Source organism: Rhinatrema bivittatum, chromosome 16 (assembly GCF_901001135.1).
Source record: "Rhinatrema bivittatum chromosome 16, aRhiBiv1.1, whole genome shotgun sequence".
NCBI classification, from domain to species: domain Eukaryota; kingdom Metazoa; phylum Chordata; class Amphibia; order Gymnophiona; family Rhinatrematidae; genus Rhinatrema; species Rhinatrema bivittatum.
Window position 1 is genome coordinate 15,383,364 of NC_042630.1, and position 27,176 is coordinate 15,410,539.

Below are 27,176 nucleotides of genomic sequence, written 5' to 3' on the forward strand. Positions count from 1 at the left end.
GCCACCCCGCACCCTCACCCCGTACCTGAGCTCATACTCGTCCATCACACGCCTTTGCTTCTCCTCCTGTTCCTGCATTTCCATCTGGACCTGGGCCAACTGACTGGCCATCTTCTTCTCCTGCGTTGCATTCAGCTCCAACAGCTGTTTCCTGCAGTCCCAGAGATGTCAAGGTGATTGGGGAGAAGGGAGGAGGGGTGCTGGGAGATGTAGCAGTGGTGGTGGGGGGGGGACACACACGCTGGGCTCTCACCTGTGCTGCTCCCGCATGGAAGTCATCTGCTGTGCAGTCTCCTTGTGCAGCTCGGCCAGTCGCTCTGTGACCTGCTGCTCCAGCGTCACCTTCAGCTCCGTCTCCAGCTTCAACTTTTGTGACTCGTAGCGGGCCTGGAAGGTGGGAGGGAGAGACAGATGGGCCATGCTGCCCCAACCACAGGCAGTGTACCCTTGGCTGTAACGCAATGGTTCCCCAATGCTATCCTTCAGGTCCACCTAACCAGTCTGATTTTCAGGATAGCCACAATGACTAGGAATGAGATAAGACTCAGTAAATCTCACTCGTGCATAATTCATTAGAGATATCCTGAAAACTCAACTGATCAGGTATGTCTCCAGAAGAGACTTAGGAGCTACTGGCATAAAGGCAAGCCCACAGTCCCAGAGCAGACTGGCATGCAATCCCAGCTATCGCACAGGGGCTGGGATATGGGGTAACAGCAGAGAACGACGAGTCAGGAGAGGTCTAATCCGCGCTCTGCATGGACTTCGGCGCTGTACATGTGTCAGGAATGACCCCTCTTTCATAAACCAGGGTTAGTCTCTCAAATTTACTCTGAGGTTTAATCAGATTAACTTGCATTATGCCAAATAGCTTCCTTCTGGAATTTGGAAGGTGACATGCGGGCTTGGACATTTGGAACCGTGTCTGTATCGTTATGCTCTCTGCGTGACCTCGGAGCTAGACTTTATGGCCTGGGTCTCAGCATGTAGGCCTGCCCTGTGCACCTTGTATCCTCATGCTGGAGCAGAGTACGATTAGATTAGATTATGGCCTGCTGCTTCAGGGCTTGGGATCTGCTCATGGACCAGCTCTGCTTTACCTTGGCAAGGCTGAGCTCCAACTGCAGGCTGTCCCGCTCCCGCCGGGCCATATCCAGGCTCCCCTCCAGCTGCTGCACCTCCGCCTGCACAGAGGCCAGGACTTTCTGAGTGTCCAAGGCATGCTGAGCTTCTGCCTGCACGGCCACCTGCAGGAAGAGAGAGAGAGAGAGCCAGAGCTCCTTACCCATAATCAAACACTCCTCCTCCCTCCCAGTCCACTTGGTGCTCACTCCTCACCTTCTCTCTCTCCAGCTGGCATTCACTCTCCTCCTGCAGCTGGTGATAGCGCTCCTCCAGCTGCCTCTCCCTCTGAGCCCAGGCCTCTTGCTGCTCCTCCAGTGTTGCTCGCAGGGTCTCCAGCTGTCTTTGCTCGTACGCTTGTGCAGCCAAGCTAGCATCCCGCTCAGCCTGCACGCCCAAGCAACGCTCCTTCTCCGCTATCAGGTTGCTTGTCAGCAGCACCTTCTCCCTTTCCTTACAGGGCAAATAAAGAACCAAGGCTTAAGGCTCCTATTGCACCACAAGATGAAATGAAGCCATGAAAAAACACAACATGCTCGAGTGCTTGGCATGATGGGATTACACCCAGGCACCTAAGTCACAGCCTTTCCCAGCATCCAGGCATGAAATGGCACAGAGCCGATTCAGACGGGATCCCTCTCCCTCCTCCCACAGTCTCCTGCACCATTCACACTAGAATCTTCTCTCCTTCATGCCATGCTCACCAGGATCTCTCCTCCTCCACCTCTTGTCAGTCTCCCCTTCCCCATTTTCCACTCCTCTATATCAGGGTCACCAAAATCATCATCTCCTTTTCCATCTCCTCTACGTCCTTCAGTGCCAGTCTCACCAACATCTCTCTCTGCCCACGCCAACCTTGCTTACCAAATTCTCTTTTTCTCTCTCCCACTCCCTAGCTACTCGTTGCTCCCTCGAGAGTGCTTCCACAGCCTGGGACAGGTTTGCCTCCAACCTGGACAGCACCTAAAAAGAGTGAACAGGAGAAAGCAGAGGCTGCATAAGATGACAAAGCACTTTGTGAAGCCAGGGGTCAAGTCGCACTATCAGAACTCCCTCAACCCTCCTTCCAGGCAGCAGGGTACAGGGAGTTAAGCTAAGAGGAAAGGCTCAAAATTGGCTATGCAAGAGGGCTGGGAGGTGGGAGGAGGGCGCTGGCTGGAAGCTGTGCCTGGGGGCTCACCTCCTGCTGCTGTGCTCGGGCCTTCTCCGCTGCTTCCTTCTCCTCCTGCAGTCGGCTCATGGACTCGCTCCTCTCTGCTTCGTGTTTGTTCCACCCTTCCACCACTTTAGCCAGAGTCTGAGAGAGACAGAGGATGTGGACAAGTCTAGTAGCATAACTGAGTATAAAAAACGTTTGGACAAGTTTCCAGAGGACAGGTTCATTAACAATTATTAGCCAGGTAGACTTTGAGATCATAACAGGGGATGGATAGGAAATTTGGTTCTCACCTGCTAATTTTTGTTCCTGGAATCCCACAGATCAGCCCAGACGCCTGTGTTTTGCCTCCCTGCCAGCAGATGGAGACAGAGAAGAAAAGCTTTACCAACACTGCTACTTAACCTAGAGTGCCACCTGCAGTCCCTCAGTATGAGAATAACTATAACAATAATTGAGATCCTCAACCCCCCCCCCCCTCAACGAACAGAAGGGAAGCAGAGCCTCTATGGAAAACTTGTTTCAACCACATTAAGCAAAACAACATTTAACCAAACTGCCATGATGAGTGGACTTTACTGAACAGGCAGGGTTCTGGACTGATCTGTGGTATTCCAGGAACAAAAATTAGCATGCAAGAACAAGCACCAAGGATCACCAACCCCCTTGCTTGCCACCTCAATCAGGGAGGATGGCCCCCACCATGGACCCAACAATCCCCTAGGAGGAAGCTCCTGAAAGAAATCCATCTTCTATTTTTTTTCTTAACTCCAGACCGCAGGTTTTAAACCTCTACCATCTGCTGGAGACAAAGAAATATAGGTGATACGGAGGGACTGCAGGTGGCACTCTAAGTAGCAGTGTCCGAAAAGCTTTTCTTCTGTTTCCATCTGCTGGCAGGAAGACAAAACCCCAGGAGTCTGGACTGCTCTGGGGTATGAACAGGAGCTGCTGGGTACTTCCAGATGACTCAGGATGGGCCCGGGTGGCTGTAGGGAGCTCACGGCCCGGGACAGGTCACTTCTGCTCACCTTGTCCAACTGCTCGATCATGGCATCTTTTTTCTTGTCAGCCGACACAGCGATGGCCAGCTGCTGCTGCAGCTCCAGGGTCCGGTTCTGAAGATTCTGAGTGTGCCGCTCGAGGTGCTGCAAGAGATAGAGAGAAGGTGGGAGGGCCAAGGATGTCCATCAAGGCCTGAAAATCATTAGCCCAAGGATTAGAGCAAGCTGGGAATTTCAGTTACCAGCCCCCTTTCCTTGTAACTTTGCTCGCCCAGCACAGCTCAGGTCCTGTATTACTTCTCCTAGGAGCTCCATTACTGAGAAGCAGCAGTGGAATCAGGATTACAGCGCGGAATGCCAGAAGCCCCAATACATTCAAATGCAGAGGAGTATTTTGATCACAATAAACCACGGTCAAGTCTGCCCCTTCTCCAAGAAGGCCCAGAGCTGGGATCTTCGCGTGCAACAGAGGTCCTGAGAGTCTCTTCTTCTTTTACCTTACGCCGGGTTCGTTCCTTCTCCAGGGAGTCTCGGAGAAGTTGGATCTCTGTGTAGGAGGAGGGGTCCCTTGGGACTCCAGGCCTCAGGCTGGCATAGCGGGGAAACAGGTCCTCGATTCCGGTGACTGAGAATGGAGGGGAGACTTCCTGCAGGGGTCGAGCACTGTACATTAAAAAAAAAGAAAAAGAAGATTATTTAATGGAGCTTTAGAGAATTTGGGGGAAGAGATTAGGATACTTGAAGTTTATAAACTACAGCCAATACTTGACAGAAGCACTGCCACTCTTCCAGTGCCTTCTCCTGGGCTAGTGTCGTACCACAGTGCAATAATTGTCTCCTGACATCCTGTCAGCATGGAACGCCACTTCTTTCTGCAGTATTCAAGATGCAGCAAAGCATTTTTCTGCCGGATCTGAGCTGGAAATCTTAGGATAGAGAAGTCTCCTTTCTTCACAGTGACTTTGGAGGGAGAAGAGGACTTTAGGCTTACTGCAGCACTCTTCTTACTTGTCTGCCTGCACTATAATGGTCTGGCATAGACCTTTGTGCACCTCGGCTGCCTCTCCCACCATAACGTGGAGAGAAAGGGGAAGGGCGAGGCTCTCCACCAGCTCCACACCACATCCACCAAACTTATTTGTAAGACATACACTCAGTGCAGAGTGCAAACTTCAGACGGTCGGTCGTTTAGTTGTACTCCTCGGCTTGGATCATCAGAAGGAACACTTTCGTACGGCCCTGCAGAGCCATCCATCAGCACAGGTACTAGAAGAGCTGTGGCGGTGGCTACTACTCCCTCCCCGCTAAGATATCAGCCCCTGGAGGGATCAGGGATGCTATCTTTTTTCCCCCCAGCACCATTTACCTCCCCCTCCCCCAAGCACCCTTCCCAGCTCGGCTTCTTACTTGATGAGGTGGACCGTGCTATCACTTTCAAAGGAGTCGTTACTCTTCTTCTCGCTGGCTCGGGGTAACATGCCCAGGGAGTCCCCTGTAGGAAGGAGAGAGCAATATGGTGCGACGGAGAAATCATATCAGGCCTACAATGCACAAGGGCATCTTTCCCCGCTTACTAAGCTTTAAGATCAGTAACACGAGTGGAACTTAGAAAAAGCAAAAAGCATGCAGAGGGACTGCACACCGAATAAACCCCTGGCATCAGAGATGGGGCATTTCATGTATTCACCAGGATCTGCGGAAAATAAGGCAGGTAGGTAGTCTGGAGAGCCAGTGATAGGGACACTTACGGTTGGAGCAGGCTGCAGATATCTGGAGCATGCTCTGTAGGTGCGAGCGTACCGACTCCATCTCGGAAATGTGCCTCCAGCCGTTCTGAGCAAAAGCAGAGAGAAAGATAACCACTACGCTAACAAAAACGCGTAAGACTTAGAATCTGACGGCAGAAGGCCCCTTCTAGTGTGTCCAAATTAATTCCTTTAGGCCCTAGTGGATCTCCGGTTTCTGCTTCACTTTCTGGTAACTAAGACTCCTCTGTGTCCATTCCAGACTTTATAGACTTCTCTTTCTGTCTCCACCTTCTCCCTTGGGAGGCAGTTTCATGTACCCCCACCTTCTGGGAAAAAATCTCTTCTTATATTACTCTCGAGCCTACCCCTTGGAGCCTCATGAGCTTTTGTTCTACAGCATTCTTTCCTCTGGGGGGGGAAAAAAAAAAGTTTGCTTCCTGTGCATTATTTAAACCTTTGAGGTTAAATATCATATTCCCCCCTCACTCCACCTAAGGTACATAGATGTAGGCCCTTCTCATCTCAGGCCTCTGGGGCAGATTCTGCTACAATGGGATTGGTTTTCTCTAGACGCCTGCACTCTCTTTGTATCCTTTTGGAAGTACGGCCTCCAGAATGGGCCACAGTTACTCTAGATGAGGTTTCCCCAAGACTTACACAGAATATTTATCATCTTTTGGTTTCTATTTGTCCCCATGTACTCTGACATTCTTCTGGATCTCGCCACTAACCTTGTTGCCTTGTTTTGATAACTTAGATGATCTATGGATCACCCTGAGGTCTCTGTCCTGGCTGATGTAGACTGGCATCTCGCCTCCCCCATCATGAGCTGCTCCCAAACAAGTGACCCTGCACTTTTTCTGTTGAGCACACAACTACTCAAGTTGAGATTGTTCCTCAGTCTGTCTGTTCCTTCAGGGGTAGTCACAAGTCCGTGACATCTGCAAAAATATGCTATTCTCGGTTTCATTCTGTATTCCTTTCTAAATAGTTCTAATGCTCCTATCTGCTTTTTCCACTGCTGTCACACACTGAGCTGAGGTGTGTTAGCATGTGCGAGTTTTCTCTCTTGCACATGGTTGAGAGGTAGACACTAGAGGGTGGTGATGACAAAAGGAGTGGACTGTGGAAAAGAAGGGCAACTGGTGGAGTGCCTCAGGGGTCTGCCCTGGGCTCAAAATCTTTGTTAGCAATATTGCAGAGGGATTGTTAAGAAACATTTGTCTATGCCTCTATCAAACCATAGAGTGACCACACCTTGAGTACTGCGGGCAGTTCTGGTTGCCCCATCTCAAAAAAAATAAAATAAAAAATAAATGATTGATTTAATTTTACTATTCTCTATTCCGCAGCTTTAATCCGTTCAACGCAGATAAACTTGCATTCCGGAAAAAAAAAAAACGACAAAACAATATAAAAAAAAAAACAACCCCAATGGCGCAAAGGCGTCTCTGCTCATCTCACGACCTAACTGCTCTTAAATCTTGCTTCCGTTACATACGTCACCGGAAATTGTATCTACAGGGTGCTAAAAGACTACAAGTCCCATACTACCACAGATGATCCAATTCATTATCTTCTTCTACTAATTGTAAACAGACAGCATAACCACACTCCACCTCTAGCTGTTTTCTCAAACAACAAACCAATCAATTTCTCTGTTCGGAAGCAAGATTTAAGAGCAGTTAGGTCGTGAGATGAGCAGAGACGCCTTTGCGCCATTTTTGAAAGTGTTTGGTGAGACATTGTTTGTCCGGGTAAGTTTTTGTTTTTGTTAGAGTCGATTAAAGTTTGTGTGAACCATTTTTGGATAGATAAAAGGGAGGATTGTGTGGGGTTTGTATGGTCAAGGGTAGGTGCACTTTTAATAGGTTTTTGTTTGTTTTTAAGGATACTGAAGAATATTGGCCGTTTCAAGTAACAAACATTGCGAAATAATCCCCTGAGGAAGATTGTTTTTTTACAATCGAAACGTGATTCATGTTGGGAACAATTTGACTTATACTTCACGATGAATTGGCTAAGTATTCCTCTTTACAAGATCTATGGTTAAATTTTCTAACCAATAGTGGAAAGTGAGAAGTAAACATTTTTCATATGGGTATACCTTTTTTAGGGTGTTTTTGAATGAAGTTAGATTAGTGGTAAGTAATTTGTTTGAATAAAGTTTAGAATTGAGATGAGCAATATGACAATAAATGATTAAAGATATTACATTCTGCTTTACAAGCTGATTGAAGCTTGCGGCCCATTGCGAGGCGAGAGGCTGCAGATGTAAATTTCAAAGCAAAAATTTTTTATGATATTGTCATTTGCCATTGAGTGGGTTTGAGATTTATATATTGGACTTTGATCCTTTTCCCTCTCTTTGTCAGTTTTGATTATAATAGAGAGGTGTTATGCTTCTTTGATTTTTGATAATTTCTTATGTAGGCCAAGCTATTCAGCCAACCAGAGTTATCTGGTTAACTTCAGCCAGCCAGTACCAATGCTAAGCAGCCAAAGCGAATCACCACCACTCAGTGCTGTCCCCTTCTTTGTCCAACTAAATTTTGCTCGGACAAAACTTTAGTCAGAGAGGAGGAAATTTCAAACCAGCAATGTTTGCCTGGTTAACTCCCATTCGGGCCGATACAGTAAAGTGCGCTCCGGTGAAACGCACTGTTAGCCCGGGTTTGGATGCGTGTTTTTGACGCGCTAGCTTTACCTCTTATAGTGTAAGGGGTAATAGCGCGTCGAAAAGGCGCTGCCAACCCACCCCCCCCCCCCCCCGAAACTAGTAGCGCCCGCAACATGCAAATGCATGTTGCGGGCGCTATTAGACATTCCCACGCGATACAGAAAGCAAAATGTGCAGCCAAGCCGCACAGTTTCCTTTCAAAAATTAACGCCTGGGGCACTGGGGAAGGGTACAGAAAAGCAGTAAAAACTGCTTTTCTGTACACCCTCCGACTTAATATCATAGTGATATTAAGACGCTTACTTATGCCAGTGTCCGTTTTCCGAACCCATGGCTGTCAGCGGGCCCGAGAACTGACGCCGGAAAAACTGAGCATCGGCTGTCAAACCCGCTGACAGCCGTCACTCCCGTCAAAAAGGAGGCGCTAGGGACGCGCTAGGGTCTCTAGCGCCTCCTTTTACCGCGGGTCCTCATTTAAATACTTGATCACACGCCCAGGAGAGTGGCCTGGGCGCGCGTTGGGAGAGCGGGCGCTCGCCTCTGAGTGCCGGCTCTCCCGCGGGTTTCACTGTATCGGCCCGATTGTTAGCTGGACAAAACCTTTAAATATTAATCCCTATGGTAGAGGGGAACTACACAAGTTAACTACATGCCTAAAGGGTGTGGCTCTCTCCCCGTGCTAATAGATTCTGTCTGAGAGGAACTACATCTACTAATGACCCTCTCAGAGGGTTAATGAGCGTCCTAGGTATGAGGAACTAATGGCAGAGGCTGACAACATCACTTCATGCTGGTGTCTAGCTCCTTTCTGGAGGCCCTTCTCACCTGCTTCACAGCACTGGTCTGGATCCCAGTTAACAGAGTCCGGCTCATCTCCTTTGCCAGAGTATCCAGGTCCTCATTGTTCTGACCCTTCTCATCCATTCCCCCCAAAGTCTTGGGTTCATACCTCAGAGTCACAGGAGGTGCCGAGTGCTCCTGAGAAGCCTCGTACCCCAACTGACCAATGAGCTCATCTGAAGAACTGAACGGGAAGACCTGGGGCTGGAAGGAACTAGAGGTGACAAAGGGCTCCTGACTGCCTCCGAGCTGTGAGGAAAGGAGAATGTGGGAGCTGCTCTCCATCTTCTCTGCAGGCTGGAAACTTATGTCCTGTGCGCTGCTGCTGGGAGAGGTGGTCATCTCTCTCAGGGAGATCGCTGGTGACCGAGAGTCCCTCTCCCAGTCCAGGAAGGCATGCTGGATGGAGTTGCAGGACTCTAACTGGCTCCGTGCTGCTGCTTCCACTTCCTTACTCCTGCGAAGGGAGGCATAGAGCTGCGTGGTGACCTCCGAGGACAGCGTTGGCGACAGAGGAGCCGTGTCCTGCTGTGATGTAGCAGAGTCCTCAAGCAGGATCTTGGAGATCCTAGCTGGGGTGGCAGGGGCAGAGCCGGCATAGGAAGCTGGCAGGGGCTCCACGTCGCTCATCAGATCCTCACTACGTAGGGATAAATCCAGATGGGGTAGCACCTTGTTCATGAGGTAACTCCAGGAGGTGATATTCTTTAGGGTCTGTGAAAGACGAAGGGAAAGAGAGATTATATGAAGTCCTGTCTGCTCCATAGCTGCTAAAGATCCCAGAGCAAAGATATGAATCCTACTCACATTGTTAAGATAAATGATCTGGGTGTTGTATAAGAAATGTACATTAAAATAACCAGTTATGTTCACACTTCTGGCACACTTTTTCATGTCTATTTGATAGAAAATAAAACCATGGACTGATGACCAGCCATGATGGGACAACAGGTATGTTCTATCAGTTAAAACCTGGTCATGCCCCAGAGCTGGGTTGGTCAGGTTAATGCTGCCCTCTGCTGGATCTGCCATGTAATAGTACAAGACACTGAAGAAGGCATTACAGGTCCCTCCACACCAGGACAGGAAAATTGGTTCTTTCCTGCTAATTTTTGTTCCTGTAGTACCACAGATCAGTCCAGACTCCTGGGTTTTGCCTCCCCCTCCAGCGGATGGAGACAGAGAAAGTTTCACAGACACTGCCTCTTAACCCAGCGTGTCACCTGCACCTCCTCACTATTACCAAGTACCCAAGCATAAATAGTTAAAAAAGTTTAATACTCAATGTTATAATATTCCTGGTATGAGCAGAGGAAAGAGGAAAACTTCTCTCCACCACTGAGCAGGACTCTGGACTGATCTGTGGTACTAAGGAATGAAAATTAGCAGGTGAGAACCAATTTTCCTTTCCCTGTACGTACCCAGATCAGTCCAGGCTCCTAGGATGTACCAAAGCTTCCCTAACTGGGATGGAACTGCGAGAGTCCTGCTCAAAGAACACTTTCACCAAAGCTATCAACATCCAGAGCCCGGACGTCCAATCGGTAGTGTCTGGCAAAGGTATGTAAAGACTTCCAAGAAGCCGCCCTGCAAATCTCTTACGGCAACACTAGTTGGCATTCTGCCCAGGAGGCCGCCTGGGAATGGGTAGAATGAGCCCTTAACCCCTCCGGGATAGAACGACCACGACAGATATATGCGGACCCAATAGCCTTCTTCAACCACCATGCAATCATGGTCGTCAACGCTTTCTGACCCTTTTTCGCACCACTCCATAGCACAAAAAGGCGATCTGACAATCTGAAACCGTTAGTGACCTCCAGATACCACAACAAGGCCCATCTGACATCGAACCATCTTAATTCTTTTGCATGAGGCGCAACAACCTCCAAATTTGTAAAGACTGGAAACTCCACTGACTGACTAAAGTGGAACGCTGAAACTACCTTTGGCAAAAAAGACGGAACTGTCCTCAGAGAGACCCTGGAATCTGAAATCCGCAAAAAGGGTTCTCTACATGACAGGGCTTAAAGCTCAGACACCCTTATGGCTGAACAAATCACCACCAAAAAAAACACCTTCAAAGTCAGATCTTTGATGGTGGCCCTCTTTAGAGGCTCAAATGGCACCTCACATATGCCCTTGAGGACCAAATTAAGGCTCCAAGAAGGGCACACCTGACAAACGGGGGGGGGGGGGGCGCACAGATGTTTGCCCCTCGGAGAAAACGTACCACATCCGGATATGCAGCTAGGGCTGTTCCATGAGCCTTGCCTCGCAAGCAGTCCAGAGTGACACCTGTACTCTCAGGAAACTAAAGGACAAACCTTTCGACAGGCCTCTCTGCAAAAAGGGCAGCATCTGTGCCACCGATGCTTACCAAGGATCAACCCCCTGCTCCGTATACCAAGCCTCAAAAACTCTCCAAACGCCGACATACGCCAAGGAAGTAGAAGTCTTACGAGTGTGCAACAGATTAGAAATAACATCTTCAGGATATCCTTTCCTTCTTACTTGCTTCCTTTCAAAAGCCAAGCTGCTAGACAGAAGCGATCCACTTGATCTGAAAATATAGGGCCTTGTCATAGAAGATTTAGCAGATGGCCTAGTTTCAAGGGGCTGTCCAGTGCTAGATTGACCAAAACTGCAAACCAAGGCATTTGTGGCCCCACCGGAGCCACAAGTATCACCTTTCCTGGATGGACCTCTATTCTCCTTTCAACCTTGCCCACCAGGGTCCATGGTGGAAACACAGATCAGAATGTCATGTGGCCAAGGAAGAACCAGGGCATTGACTCTTGTTCCATGCTCTCTTCTTCGGCTGAAGAAACATGGCGCCTTGGCATTCCTCTGAGTTGCTATGAGATCCATATGAGGTATGTCCCATCTACGAGAAATTAGAGTCATTGCCACTCCCAAGAGCTCCCAGTCTCCCGGGTCCAAAAGTTGCCAGCTGAGAAAATCCACTTGCACTATGTACGAGGCCGCTATCGAGGTCAGATGCTGCTCCGCCCAGGACATCAGCATCTCCGCTTCCAGAGCAACCGCTCAACTCTTGGTACCTCCCTGGGGGTTGATGTAGGCCACCATCATTTCATTGTTGGACAGGACTCTGACTGCACAGTTGCGCAAAAGAGGAAGAAACTCCTGCAGGGCCAACCACACCGCTCTCGTCTCTAGGCCGCTTCTTCCGCCGACCACTGGCCTTGCACCGACTGAGACTGATACACAGCTCCCCAACCAGAGAGACTGGCGTCTGTAGTCACTACCCTCCACTGTGGCATCTCAAGGTCCACCCCTCGGCACAAATGGTCCTGGCCAAGCCACCACGAAAGACTGGACCTGGCAGATTCTGTAAGTAGTAGTGGAAGATGAAACTGCTTCAAAATCAGATCCCAATGGGATAAGAACACTTTCTGTAGAGGTCTCATATGAGCAAATGCCCACGAGACCAGCTCCAAGGTCGAGGCCATGGAACCGAGAACCTGCAAGTAATCCCAGACCCTGGGCACTCGGGCCTCCAACTGGTTGAGTCCGCAGGTTGACAATCCGCTCTTCCATGAGAAAAACCTTCCCCACTATCAAAGCAGCACCCAAGAACTCCAGAACCTGCAAAGGAGAAAGGTGGCTCTTGGACAGATTGACTATCCATCTCATTGATCTCAGACATTGCAAGACCACTTCCACCGCTCGTCGGCAAAGGTCTTCTGACTTCACTCAGGTGAGCCAGTCAGCCAGATACAGGTGGACCAGCATGCCCTCCTTACTGAGGGCTGCCGCCACCACCATGGAGAAGGTCCTCTGGGCTTTTGCTAGGCTGAACAGGAGTATGAAAAATTGAAAATACCTCCCCAGGTTCATAAACTGGAGGTACCTCTGATGATTCGGGTGAAACCATAAGTGCAGATACACCTCCTTGAGAGCCAAAGACGACAAAATATCCCTGCTTCTCACCGCTGCTATGATGAACCCCAAAGTCTCCATCCAGAAATGGGAAACTTTGAGAGCTACGTTTACCTTCTTTAAATCCAGAATTGGACGAAAGGTTCCTTCCTTTTTTGGCACCACAAAATAAATGGAATAACGCCCCATCCCCTGCTCATCTTGGGAAATGGGAACAATGGCCCCCAACATCTGCAGCCACTGTATAGACTGCTGGACAATCAGCTTCTTCTCTGCCGAGGCACAGGGAGACACCATAAACAGGTTTCTGAGCGGCCGAGCAAATTCTAAAAGCGTAGCCTTGTCCTATCACGCTTAGAACCCACTGGTCCAACGTGATCTTGACCCACTCCTCATAAAAACGAGTTAGATGACCCCCGATGACTGGAACTGAGAAGTGGGCCGGCCTTGCCTCATTGCGCAGGCTTGGCTCTGCCACTATTTTGGCCGAAGCCGTCTCGGCCTGCTCTGTGCCCCTGAAATGGCTGGCTCCTGGACGGCGACCTCACTGAGGTCTGCCTTTGGCCAGCACCCAGAGCTCTGCTCTGACAGAAAAGCCTTTGTCCCCGAAACAGAGAGCACACCGGGAGAAATCCTTTGGACCCTTTTGGCTTGTCCTCTGGTAGCTTGTGGACTTTGTTATTTCCCAGATGCTTTATCAGCTGCTCCAAGTCTTCCCCAAGCAGGTTTGCCCTTAAAAGGCAATGCTCCCAGCTGATCCTTTGATGATATGCCTGCTGATCAGTTCTGTAACCAAAGAAACCTTCTAGCCGAGACCGCAGACATCATAGTCCTGGAAGAAGTACGAATAAGGCCATACAAAGCATCTGCACCATAAGCGACCGCCGACTCCAATCGCTCTGTCTGCTTGGACTTTGTAACTGCTGTACCCATCTCAAACTAGCCCAAAAGCATAAAGCTGCTGCACACAGCCACATGGATGCCAAGATCAGACACTGCAAAAATCTTTTTAAGGTGCACCTCAAGCTTCCTGTCTTGCAAATCCTTAAGAGCTGCTGCGACAGCTACCGTAATGGTGGTCCTTTTTGTAACAGCCGAGACCGAGGCATCCACCTTCAGCACCCTCAAGAGCTCCAGAGGGTCTTCAGGCAAAGGATAAAGCCTATTAATTACCCAGCTAACCTTAAGGCTAGTCTCCAGAGTGTCTCACTCCGTGACCACCAGCTTTCACTGACCTGTGAAAAGGGAAAATTCTGGCTAGTCATGACCTGATCCACTTCCTCCAGGTCAGCCTGCTCCTGTGGAACAGTTATTCCCAACTCCACCAGGACTGGCGGGATCAGGGACCAGAGCTCCTCTCTTTGAAACAGGCAAACCACCTTGGGATCGCCACCTTCCATCGCCAGGACCTTCCCCGCATCCTCTTCCGGATCCTGCGGTAAGCGAGTGGGATCAGCATTGGGAGAACCATCCCCGGATGGCAATCTCCGATCAGACTCCTCCAGAAAGATCAAAGACCCTACGAATGCTAGTGGATCCTGAAAATCTGAACTTCTTCTTGGGGGGAGGTTCTGCCATCCTCCACTTAGGAAAGAGCCGCTCCGTGGCCTTGCGGGCCAAGAAGGCTTTGTGCAGCAACAGCACAAACTCAGGTGAAAAAGGGGAGACATAAAAATACTGAGGAGCTGCAGGAGGCACACTAGGTTAAGAGGTGGAGCCTGTGAAACTTTCTCTGTTGCCATCTGCTGAAGAGAGGCAAAACCCAGGAGTCTGGACTGATCTGGGTACATACAGGGACCTAGATGTATCATTTTGCTATAAATTTCACAGGGAGAGAGGGAGCCTTTATAAAGTTCTCGTATAAGTCAACTATTTATACCACTGTAGGAAGGTCAACTAGCAACTCAAGGTGAGGTTTTGGTGGTGGTCTAGGGTTTGGGGAGCAGTTTGCCATGCACAGTCAGAGGTTCGAACAGCATAGTTCACAACAGTGAAGATTTGATATGGTTTGGAGTGAGGAAAGGTACACAAAGATGAGATTTATACAATGTACTCTTAACATTAAACCTAGCTGCTATCAAGCTAGGGCAAGAGCTCTTAATCCCGTTGCGGGCATATCTCACAGCATAATGCCAGGAAAAAAAGGTGTAGTTATTTGTGATATAACATGCGTTATGCTATTGCACGCAATGTCAAACCCTCCAATTTTCATAAACTCCACCCTTTTGACTAATTTTGAAAATTTGCATACACATCTCATGATGCGTTAATCGCATGCGTTATGGCATTAAGGCCCTAATGCCTGCGATAAGGCCCTAACGGGATTCGATAAATGATCCTGCAAGGTAGCTAAGCACTGAAAGCCCTGCTAGTCTCCTTCAAAATTTTAAAACAGGAGAGGGCAGACACACACATGTGGACCGGTCACAATGAAGCGATGTTCCAGTGGTCTTTGAAATTAACCAACATGTACGTCTCAAGGTAGGAGGCTCCCCACATCAGCTTTAAGTGGATGTGGATGTAAAGAAACAGACATGCATATACATAACATGCAGGCAACTGCTGTTCCTGATCTTGTTTCCCCAGTTGTGAATTTTCTCCTATCTCCATGACTCCTTTGGCACTAGAGGATGAAGTGCCAGTTATTTTGATTGGTTACGCACAACTTCAGCATGGTTTTCAGTAACACGGCTTTGGACTTCAGTCATAATTTGGCCCCCCTGGTGTGCAGAGAAGGGTTTCACCTCAGTGACCCCCTCCTCGCTCCTATCACCAGCCACTCTGTTTCATTCTCAGCTGTCTTAACCTGGGTACCCTAGGAGATGCCACTGCTCTCTCAACAACCTATGTGGCACTCCTGCTCCTTCCCCACCCTCAGCTTTCCATCATTCATGGACTCCTCCTTCTATCCTGTCCCCCTTAGTTTCATACCCCCAGACTCCAACTTCTTCTACATACAAGATAAGGCAGAAGTCAGTGCGATGCGGACAGTCAGCTCGGTTATTTACCATGGCTGCCGCTGAAGGTGGCACATGCGGCTGCCAGAACTCTGCCATTGCTACTTCCAAAACGAGTCGCATCTGGTGCATGCTCTCCCCATCTCACTCAGCCTGGGGATAAGAGACAGGGTGGAAGGACTCAAAGGCAGTGGTTCAGGAGGGAGGTGGTGCTGTGTTCAGGGTGTGCACGGTACAATGCAGGGCCCGGCTATCCAGGCTGCCAAACTCCAGGTGCCTGCCGAGGCTAGGAAGGAGAGTCATGCGTAACTCCAGTTATACTTGGAAAAGAGCTCCCATGTGCGCGACAGCCACCACTATTCCTTCTTGTTGCTACCAGGTTTATTATTTTGGCAAAGCATGTAAAACTGTTGTGCCAAAAGTATTATCAGATTCTGCTATGAGAAGAGTCTGGGTGCTGCTCTGGACCTCAGCATCACTCAGTGGTGGCTTTTCCATGCCACACCAGTTGAGAAACACTATTCTGCCTTCTGTTGAGATCCCAGCATTCAGCAGATACTAGTATTTCTATTGTTGTGTACTCTACTGTGTATTTTATTTGTGGATCACCAGAATATAAATTGTTAAATAAATAACCCTAATGGATATTAGTCCCAGGCTAAACTGTTTGACTCCCTCCCTCCCTACCCCTCTACCCACCCACCCCTGGGACTTGTTTTCTAATAATGACTGCCTAACTTCCCATTGGCAGCGAGATAAATTAGTACATTGGTAACAGTCAAGGAAATACAAATCACAAACTACCAAGATGAGGACTATCCAATGTAACTGCTGTAGAGCCTTTATTCTGAGGGAAAGCATCTGGAAACTTAGAGCTTGCCCAATTTGTGCACAACTCTCTTCCTTGAAAATGGAGCTGACTGAGATAAAAGCTCAATTAGCTTCAATTAAAAGTATTACACCCACATTGCATTACACAGATAATAATTCCCCAATATCACGGAAAAACCAGGAGTCAAGAAAAGGAGATCCATTAGGCTCAGGTAGGACCCAAAGTCATCCATTCTTGACAGATGAGCAGCCAACAGGTACACCCTCCCACTCAAACAGGTCATTAAGAAATTCTTTACAATCCAGGATTACAGTGGGCTCTGGTAGAATTAGACCTGTGATAAGGAGACACACAATGTACCAAATGCAAAAAGAACAAGCCCTCTCTATATTAAAAACTGAGGAAGTTCTTGAGAAAAACATTGCAGTATTACCAGAAAAGAGAGAAAAAACACAATGCATGCAGTATTTCAAGATCCATAACCAAAAGAAAAATCTAATTGAGATGGATAACTCTGTCAACAGTGGCACAACTACAAACAGAAAGAGTAAAGTGAATAACAAATCTCAACTAATATCTCATAAGGAGTCCAGGAAAAGCAATAACCTTAAAGAGGGTACCTGGAAGGCTATGACCACAAATGCTCATAGTTTGGGAAATAAAATCCCAGATCTGCAGGCCCTAATGGCTGAGGCAGAATTGGACATTGTTGCTATCACAGAAACATGGTTCACAGAATCTCATGAATGGGATACAACAATACCAGGCTACAACTTGTTAAGGAAGGACAGAGAGGATAGAAAAGGGGGAGGTGTGGCTCTTTATGTCAGAAACAACATCCAAGCATCTGAGCTACAAGGAAGTTGGGGTAAAGAAGAAGCTCTATGGGTCGACCTAAAAAAAGATGACGGAGTGTCCATTTATATTGGAGTGGTTTACAGGCCTCCAAACCAAAAGGAAGAGCTGGACAGAGATCTGATTGAAGACATCCATAAGATAGGTAAGAAGGGAGAAGTGGTGATCGTGGGTGACTTTAATATGCCAGATGTAGACTGGAAAATCCCCTCTGCAGAAACTAAAAATAGTAGAGCAATAATGGATGCCATGCAAGTATCTTTGTTCAAACAAATGGTGTTGGAACCCACGAGAGAAGGTGCTATACTCGACTTATTGCTCAATAATGCAGATAATGTCTCAGATGTCCAGGTGGGCGCCCACCTCAGCAGCAGTGATCATCGAACGGTATGGTTTAATATCACTAATAGAATAGGGAAAAGAACCACAAAGACCCGAGTTTTACAGTTCAAAAACACAGACTTGGAGGAAATGGGAAAGTACCTGGAGGAAGAACTTAAAGGATGGGAGAACGAGAGAGATGTGGATCAGCAGTGGACCAATCTAAAAGGAGCAATCACCAAGGCAACTGCTCTATATGTTAGAAACATAAAGAAAAGCAAAAGAAAATTGAAACCTATCTGGTTCTCAAAGGAGGTGGCTGACAAAATTAAAGCTAAAAGAACAGCATTCAAGAAATATAAAGGATCCCAAAGGGAGGAGCACAAAGAAGAATATTTGTATCAACTGAGGGAGACGAAGAAAACAATCAAGTTGGCAAAAAATCAAGCAGAAGAGAGGATTGCCAAGGAGATAAAAAATGGTGACAAAACATTTTTCAGATACATCAGCGAAAAGAGAAAGGTCCAAAGTGGTATAGTGAAATTGAAAGGTGGTAATGATCAATGTGTGGAGACAGACGAAGAAATGGCAGAAATATTAAACGAATACTTCAGCTCTGTGTTCACTAAAGAAGACCCTGGAGAAGGACCATCTCTACACAACAAGAAACTGGAGGGAAGTGGAATAGATGAAAATCCTTTTACAGTAGAAAATGTGTGGGAAGAGCTAAAGAACCTGAAAGTGGACAAAGCCATGGGGCCTGATGGGATTCATCCAAGGATATTGAGGGAGCTCAGAGATGTTCTGGCGGGTCCGCTGTGTGACCTGTTCAATAGATCCCTAGAAACGGGAGTGGTGCCGAGAGACTGGAGAAGAGCGGTGGTGGTCCCGCTTCACAAGAGTGGGAACAGGGAGGAGGCTGGCAACTACAGGCCGGTTAGCCTCACTTCGGTGGTGGGAAAAGTAATGGAGTCTCTGCTGAAAGAGAGAATAGTGAACTATCTACAGTCCGGAGAATTGATGGACCAGAGGCAACATGGATTCACCAGGGGAAGATCCTGTCAGACAAATCTGATTGACTTTTTTGACTGGGTAACCAAGGAATTGGACCAAGGAAGAGCGCTCGATGTCATATACTTGGATTTCAGCAAAGCTTTTGATACGGTTCCGCACAGGAGACTGGTGAATAAAACGAGAAGCTTGGGAGTGAGTGACAAGGTGGTGACCTGGATTGCAAATTGGTTGACGGACAGAAGACAATGTGTGATGGTAAACGGAACCTTCTCGGAAGAGAGAGCGGTTTTAAGTGGTGTACCGCAAAGATCGGTGTTGGGACCGGTCCTGTTCAATATCTTTGGGAGCGACATTGCGGACGGGATAGAAGGTAAGGTTTGTCTTTTTGCGGATGACACTAAGATCTGCAACAGAGTGGACACGCCGGAAGGAGTGGAGAGAATGAGACGGGATCTAAGGAAACTGGAAGAGTGGTCGAAGATATGGCAGCTGAGATTCAATGCCAAGAAGTGCAAAGTCATGCATATGGGGAGCGGAAATCCGAATGAACTGTATTCAATGGGGGGGGGGGGGAAAGGCTGACGTGCACGGAGCAGGAGAGGGACCTTGGGGTGATAGTGTCTAATGATATGAAGTCTGCGAAACAATGCGACAAGGCGATAGCAAAAGCCAGAAGAATGCTGGGCTGCATAGAGAGAGGAATATCGAGTAAGAAAAGGGAAGTGATTATTCCCTTGTACAGGTCCTTGGTGAGGCCTCACCTGGAGTACTGTGTTCAGTTCTGGAGACCGTATCTACAAAAAGACAAAGACAAGATGGAAGCGGTACAGAGAAGGGCGACCAGGAAGGTGGAGGATCTTCATCGCATGACGTACGAGGAGAGATTGAAGAATCTAAATATGTACACCCTGGAGGAAAGGAGGAGCAGAGGTGATATGATACAGACTTTCAGATACTTGAAAGGTTTTAATGATCCAAAGGCAACAACAAACCTTTACCATAAGAAAAAAATCAGCAGAACCAGGGGTCACGATTTGAAGCTCCAGGGAGGAAGATTCAGAACCAATGTCAGGAAGTATTTCTTCACAGAGAGGGTGGTGGATGCCTGGAATGCCCTTCCGGAGGAAGTGGTGAAGACCAGAACTGTGAAGGACTTCAAAGGGGCGTGGGATAAACACTGTGGATCCATAAAGTCAAGAGGCCGCCAATGAAGAGTGGGTGACTCGCCAGAATGATGGCTACTGCCTGGAGACAATACCCTTATTCAATAAACATACACATGGTTACTGTGACTCCAACATCACTCTAAGCTTCAACAGCAAGAGGAAATGTGGAAAAAAGGATTTGCACTCACAAAGACGGGAGTAGCTGGCTTGTTACGGCGGTTACTACCCCAAACCAAATATCCAAATTACTACCTCCACCTTCCTCTATTCCTGATGCCTTTCAACTAGCTTGATCACTCCATTCTTATACTTCACTTTCAATGCATATCCAGCATAGTTCTCTGCTTCAACAGCAGGGGAAAAGAAAAACTGTTACTTCACACATCCAGCAGAGCTCTCTGCTTAAACGGCAGGGGAGAAGAAAAAAGGGTTCGCACTCACAAAGCGGGGAGTAGCTGGCTTGTTACGGCGGTTACTACCCCAAACCAAATGTACCTGATACTTCACTCTCGACGCATATCCAGCATGGCTCTCTGCTTCAACGGCATGGGAGAAAGACTGACACATCACAAATTTCCAGCATAGCTCTCTGCTTCAACGGCAGGGGAAAAGAAAAACTGATACTTCACGCATATCCAGCATAACTTCAACGGCAGGGGAGAAGAAAAAGGATTCACACTCACAAAGCGGGGAGTAGCTGGCTTGTTACGGCGGTTACTACCCCAAACCAAATATCCAAATTACTACCTCCACCTTCCTCTATTCCTGATGCCTTTCAACTAGCTTGATCACTCCATTCTTATACTTCACTTTCAATGCATATCCAGCATAGTTCTCTGCTTCAACAGCAGGGGAAAAGAAAAACTGTTACTTCACACATCCAGCAGAGCTCTCTGCTTAAACGGCAGGGGAGAAGAAAAAAGGGTTCGCACTCACAAAGCGGGGAGTAGCTGGCTTGTTACGGCAGTTACTACCCCAAACCAAATGTACCTGATACTTCACTCTCGACGCATATCCAGCATGGCTCTCTGCTTCAACGGCATGGGAGAAAGACTGATACATCACAAATTTCCAGCATAGCTCTCTGCTTCAACGGCAGGGGAGAAGAAAAAAATTGATACCTCACGCATATCCAGCATAGCTCCCTGCTTCAACGGCAGGGGAGAAGATAAACAACCAATAAGGGCTGTATAACATAATCTGGGTAAAAACAAATAAGCATGGGTGTAGCTTGCTTATTGCGGCGGTTACTACCCCTACCACCTCTAACTAATCAAGCTAGATATTTCACTTGGATGCAGCTCCTCCACCGCTCTCTACATTAATGGCGGGGGTGGAAGGGAATTAGAACCAAGAGCTAAGAGAAACAGATAAGTATGGGAGAAGAAATGAGGGAAGCTTGCTGGGCAGACTGGATGGGCCATTTGGTCTTCTTCTGCCGTCATTTCTATGTTTCTATATATCGTCAGCAGACCCTGATAAAGTCTCCACCTGCAGAGATACAAGCAAGCAGGCAGGCAGTCACAGGAATCATTTTTATAGGGCAGACTATCACCATAGAGTTTCTGTTTTACCTTATGGCAAAACTGAAGCAAAGAGGCAGTGGGAGAGCAAACCCAGGTTTTCCCCGTGCCAGGAAGGCTGTGACTTAATGCTCCTCTGCCACCCTGTCCCCTCTCCTCGCTAAACATCTTCTGCCTTGTTTGAAGCCCATGGCCAGTGAACTTAAACCTGGCAAATCCAGCTTCGTTCCTACAGGTCAATGCGGTGCACGAGCTTGTGCTCCATTTCCAAACCCATCTTTCCAGAGCAGGAGGCAGAGATCCTGGCTGTGCCTCAAACGTTCAACCGCAAAACTCCTTCTCCTGGGGAACTGAAGTCATCAGCTGCCACCTTTTGGGATCCTGGATTGGCCACTGTTGGAAAGAGAAAACTGGGCTTGATGGACCCTCGCTCTGACCCAGCATGGAAACTTATTTTTTCTGTTTGCCTTCCCTCATTCTCTTCCTCACCGTGCACTCCAGAGAAGTACTTTTTCCTCCTATCTGTGCCTGTGCGACCCCCTCCTTTTACCTCTCATCCTCTCCCCCCTTATTTTCCAACCCCTCCCGTCTCCCTTCCCTTCTCTCTCCCCTTTCAGATTCGGATAACTTGATCGGCCTGACAATTTCACGAGTGCTGCCAAAGCAACTTGCAAAATAACTAAAACAAAAAGGGGGGGAAGAAAACAAAGGAAATAAAGCACAAAATGACAATGGATGTCACCTTTCAGCCTCTTCCCTTCCATCCCCTGCTTTTACCTCTCGCAGTAGCAGAGTCCTCGCTCTTTGCGGATCCTGTGCGAGCCCGCAGCGCTGCCGAGCAGGCACAGGCGGTCCCTACCCCCGAGAGCGCTAACCACACTCACCCCCTCCCCCTTACCCCGCCTCCGCCAGTTGCACAGCCGTTTAAACCCCGCCGCGAGAACCGCCTCACACCTCATCCGCCTGCGACACGGCCGTTGACCGTCGCGTCCTCCCTGACGTCACGACAGCCGCCATCTTGCTACAGGACGAACACTCATTCCAGTCCCCCCGCGCGCCCCCTCCCAAAAAAAAAAGGCAACCGCTGCAGGTGGCCCCACCCTCCTCCACCAGCCAATCACGGCCCAACGTGCTGTGCGTTGGATAACGACTTCAAAGGAGGCGGGGCTTGAGAAAGCGAGGACGGAAACGGAAGCGGAAGAAGTCGCCCCGGGGAGCTCAGCTGGGAGTGATTTTTCGCTGGCGCGGAAAGGGGACGGTAAGTGTGCGTTATCGTGGGGCGAAGGAGCGGAAAATAAAGAGGCGGGGCTCCCTGTTCCCATTTTAAGAAGGCGGAGCCGAACAACATAGCAACACAATCGTCCTGCCAGTAGGTCACAGTCCTACCCCCGAGAATTAAGAGGGTTCCTGCCTGAGACTAAATAGCGCAGAACCCTAATCCTGAGACTAAATAGCGCAGAACCCTAATCCTGAGACTAAATAGCGCAGAACCCTAATCCTGAGAATTGGAGGAGAGGGTGACTGCTAAGAATTATCCGTGTTGGTGACAAAATCAGAACGCCAAGAGCTATTCTGCGTGAGCAGCAAGCTGCAAAACGATCTGTAGTAGCAGCAATTCTAGTAACGCTCTTTATTTTTGGAAGTGTAGTAACATCGTGGGGCCATGCGGTGATCACTACATTTCCAATAATGAAAAGTAAATCTTGTGGGTCTGCCCAGAATTGGTTAGATTGCAAAGTGCTGGGGCCAATGACTTGTACGATTCTGGAAGGAGCCCTGATGGGTGACCCCTGACCTTAATACCTTCTCTCACCGAGAGGCTGCAATCCGAGACATTACTGACCTGGTGGGGCTTTGAACCCACAGCCTCAGTGTTACTAAACCGGCTCCCAACCCGTGGGGCAGCAAGGCTTTCACCCCCTGACCCTTTATTGCAATGTCCAGACCAAGTATTTTGGGGATAGTATATAAAAATAAAAAAAAATCCCTGCATAATTGTGAATGAATGGTCATGGTGCCAGACTCTTGAATTTTTTTTTTATGGTAAGGTTAAATGATTAGATACTATAAAAGTCAAAATATTAAATAACATTGATAACTTTAATGTGAGCAAATGTGTATTAATAGATTTATTTTTATTTGGGTTAGTATTTATAAAGTGGTCTACAGCAAATTACGTACAAGAAGTTGCTTTCTCAAAGAGCTTATCAGTTAAGGGTACCTGAGACATGGTAAGACTTAAGTGATTTGTCGAAGGCCACAAGCTCTGTCAGAGTGTGATGCAGGATTTTATCTTCTGAATCCCAACACATTATTTTAACTAGTTTATTAGTAATGAATGTATTAACCAGGGTCCCATGAGGCAGTGCTGAGGACATGTACTTGCTTAGGAGAAGGTATAACAGTCAGAGGAAGACAGAATGTGACTGTAGGTGCAACATGACTACTCCGAGGACCATACGACTGAGATAGTGGAGATTGCTTAGTCTGAGCATGCACAGCTATGCCAGGGTTGGTAAGGTCAAGGAGCCTGACTATTGAAATGAAACGATGACCAAGTCTGCTGCCTCTCATCCCATAGATGACCGTGCACAATCTGTACATCTTTGACCGGAATGGGGTTTGCCTGCACTACAGCGAGTGGAACCGCAAGAAGCAGGCCAGCATCTCCAAGGACGAGGTGAGCAAGGACAGAGTGGGGCGGGGTAGGTGCTTATCCATAGCCAGCATCTCCAAGGACAAGGTGGGGTGGGGGTAGGGACTCGCCTGCAGCCAGCATCCCCAAGGATGAGGTGAGCCAGGGCAGGGATAGGGGCTCGCCTGCAGCCAGCATCTCCAAGGATGAGGTGAGCCAGGGCAGGGATAGGGGCTCGCCTGCAGCCAGCGTCTCCAAGGATGAGGTGAGCCAGGGCAGGGATAGGGGCTCGCCTGCAGCCTGCATCTCCAAGGATGAGGTGAGCCAGGGCAGGGATAGGGGCTCGCCTGCAGCCTGCATCTCCAAGGATGAGGTGAGCCAGGGCAGGGATAGGGGCTCGCCTGCAGCCAGCATCTCCAAGGATGAGGTGAGCCAGGGCAGGGATAGGGGCTCACCTGCAGCCAGCATCTCCAAGGATGAGGGGAGCCAGGGCAGGGATAGGGGCTCATCTGCAGCCAGCATCTCCAAGGATGAGGGGAGGCAGGGATAGGGGCTCGCCTGCAGCCAGCATCTCCAAGGATGAGGTGAGCCAGGGCAGGGGATAGGGGCTCGCCTGCAGCCAGCATCTCCAAGGATGAGGTGAACCAGGGCAGGGATAGGGGCTCATCTGCAGCCAGCATATCCAAGGATGAGGGGAGCCAGGGCAGGGATAGGGGCTCACCTGCAGCCTGCATCTCCAAGGATGAGGTGAGCCAGGGCAGGGATAGGGACTCGTCTGCAGCCAGCATCTCCAAGGATGAGGTGAGCCAGGGCAGGGATAGGGGCTCGCCTGCAGCCTGCATCTCCAAGGATGAGGTGAGCCAGGGCAGGGATAGGGGCTCGCCTGCAGCCTGCATCTCCAAGGATGAGGTGAGCCAGGGCAGGGATAGGGGCTCGCCTGCAGCCAGCATCTCCAAGGATGAGGGGAGCCAGGGCAGGGATAGGGGCTCATCTGCAGCCAGCATCTCCAAGGATGAGGTGACCCAGTGTAGGGGTAGGAGCTCACTCACAACCAGCATCGCTAAGGGTGAGGTAGGGCAGGGCAGGGATAGGAGCTCATTTGCAGTTTCATCTCTAACGTCTGACTCCTTTTCACCGGTGTAGGAGTACAAGCTGATGTATGGGATGCTCTTCTCCATCCGCTCCTTCGTCAGTAAGATGTCTCCAGTGGATATGTATCCTTCTGCTGATGGGAGGATGTCTGCCAGGAGCAGTCTGTCTGTCAGTGTTCTGGGATGAGGTGTGGTATCCTAGTGCTGGTCACTGGGGGGATTTTTAGCTAGGAGAAGAAAACAGCAGTGTGGAGGCTTTACCCTAGTTTTGCTGGTACAGCCCTGAAGTCCGTCCCTAGTACTGCAGGGACTCAGACTGGCTCCCATCAGTGTGTGGACTGTATCCCTAGTGCTGCGGTATGTCAGACCGGCCACCTTCAGTGTGCAAAGTTTGTCCCTAGTGCTACAGGGTGCAGACTGCCTCCTCTTCTAGTCCTAGCACTGCAGGGAGTCTCAGGAAATTCTCTTGTAAAAGTTCAGAGATTTTGCTGCTGCTCTCGGTTAATGAATTTCCTTAATGAGGTCGCCTTCAGGAAGGATGGCTTTCTAGCCTTCCAGACCAGCAAATACAAGCTGCATTACTACGAGACCCCCACGGGAGTGAAGATTGTCATGAACACGGACCTGGGTGTGAATAACACACGGGAGACCCTGCACCAGATCTACAGTAGTGTAAATATTGCTCTTGCTCCCTGGATGCTTCCAGGCCATGCATAAGTGCCTGCTCTGTGCAACATGAACATATAAATTCATAGAGCATCTCTTCTCTTTTTTTTTTTTCCCCCCTCCCTCACTACAGATATTCGTGGAATATGTAGTTAAGAATCCGCTCTGCAGCTTGAACCAGCCCATTCAGAGCGAGCTCTTCCGCTCCAAGCTGGACAGCTTCATCCGGGGACTGCCCTTCTTCTCCGCCCGGGCAGGCTGACCGTCTGCTCTTAGCTTTTCTCCTGTCTATGGGCAAGGGTGACTGCCTGCCTATGGGCGGTGTGACCTCCCGCCCTCCTCTTTTCCCCGGTTTGGATGGGCTGACCACTTCCCCATGCCCCTCCCAGCAGGTAGGGGAAGACTTTTGTGGTCAGACAGACCTGTGAAGCGGAGCCTCGAAAACTGCCTCCACCAAATGTTCGGCTGTGGACTGCACCTTAAGCCGAAAACGCCTGCATGAAGGCAGAGCTTCAGTAGTGTGAAAGGATAAAGTGTTAGTGGGCCGTGCATTATCAGACCAGAGGATAAGTGGGGCCTTCCCAGCACGCAATTCAGAATGAGGTAAGGGCAGGGTGAAAAATGACGGCCAAGCTGAACTCTGCCTTCTACAGCTCTGCGGGATTTTCTTGCCGCCTCCATTATCTAGAACTCTTCCCTTTCCTTTGGCCCCCCCCCCTGTCCTTCCTTCCGTGTCTTCCCTTCTCACTCTCTCCCTGCTGCCCATTTCCTTTCCTCTTTGTTATGTGTGTTCTGTAAGTACTTGGAATAAACTTGGCCAGGCACCTGGGTGTTAGCGTCTGCTCCTTGTTCAGTATCAGTTTGCTTTGTGCTCTTCCAGGAGCCCCATAACTTTAAGAACATAAGAAATTGCCGTGCTGGGTCAGACCAAGGGTCCATCAAGCCCAGCATCCTGTTTCCAACAGAGGCCAAACCGGGCCACAAGAACCTGGCAAGTACCCAAACACTAAGAAGATCCCATGCTACTGATGCAATTAATAGCAGTGGCTATTCCCTAAGTCAACTTGATTAATAGCCATTAATGGACTTCTCCTCCAAGAACTTATCCAATCCTTTTTTAAACACAGCTATACTAACTGCACTAACCACATCCTCTGGCAACAAATTCCACAGCTTAATTGTGCACTGAGTAAAAAAGAACTTTCTCTGATTAGTTTTAAATGTGCCACATGCTAACTTCATGGAGTGCCCCCAGTCCTTCTATTATTCGAAAGAGTAAATAACCGATTCACATCTACCCGTTCTAGACCTCTCATGATTTTAAACACCTCTATCATATCCCCCTCAGTCGTCTCTTCTCCAAGCTGAAAAGTCCTAACCTCTTTAGTCTTTCCTCATAGGGGAGCTGTTCCATCCCCTTTATCATTTCGGTTGCCCTTCTCTGTACCTTCTCCATCCCAATTATATCTTTTTTGAGATGCGGCGACCAGAATTGTACACAGTATTCAAGGTGCGGTCTCACCATGGAGCGATACAGAGGCATTATGACATTTTCCGTTTTATTCACCATTCCCTTTCTAATAATTCCCAACATTCTGTTTACTTTTTTGACTGCCGCAGCACACTGAACAGACGATTTCAATGTGTTATCCACTCTGATGCC

General features: G+C 48.8%; 2 protein-coding genes across 5 annotated transcripts in view; one reads left to right on the forward strand and one right to left on the reverse strand.

The window, feature by feature from the left end:
• Positions 1-22,232, reverse strand: part of CNTROB (centrobin, centriole duplication and spindle assembly protein) — a 46,147-nt gene extending 23,915 nt beyond the window's left edge. Inside the window, exons 1-12 of one of the 3 annotated variants that reach the window (XM_029580429.1) lie at positions 22,076-22,232; positions 8,536-9,264; positions 5,031-5,115; positions 4,690-4,774; positions 3,780-3,945; positions 3,310-3,426; positions 2,303-2,419; positions 1,987-2,085; positions 1,339-1,575; positions 1,101-1,247; positions 254-387; positions 26-151 (exon numbers count right to left, since the gene is read on the reverse strand). In XM_029580429.1, the coding sequence (XP_029436289.1) occupies positions 26-151; positions 254-387; positions 1,101-1,247; positions 1,339-1,575; positions 1,987-2,085; positions 2,303-2,419; positions 3,310-3,426; positions 3,780-3,945; positions 4,690-4,774; positions 5,031-5,115; positions 8,536-9,264; positions 22,076-22,138 (2,105 nt within the window). In that variant the 5' untranslated portion in view covers positions 22,139-22,232. The other 2 variants (XM_029580432.1, XM_029580430.1) reach the window with 2 other exon arrangements.
• A 5-nt stretch (positions 22,233-22,237) lies between these two features.
• Positions 22,238-26,342, forward strand: TRAPPC1 (trafficking protein particle complex 1). Of its 2 annotated transcripts, none has more exons than XM_029580433.1 (5): positions 22,238-22,379; positions 23,703-23,801; positions 24,900-24,970; positions 25,381-25,519; positions 25,647-26,342. In XM_029580433.1, exons 2-5 carry the CDS (start codon positions 23,703-23,705, stop codon positions 25,773-25,775), a joined length of 438 nt encoding a protein of 145 aa, XP_029436293.1. In that variant the 5' UTR covers positions 22,238-22,379; the 3' UTR covers positions 25,776-26,342. The 2 variants fall into 2 exon arrangements, with proteins under 2 accessions (XP_029436293.1, XP_029436294.1); XM_029580434.1 differs by having other exon boundaries at positions 22,354-22,490.
• Positions 26,343-27,176: the final 834 nt, after the last annotated feature.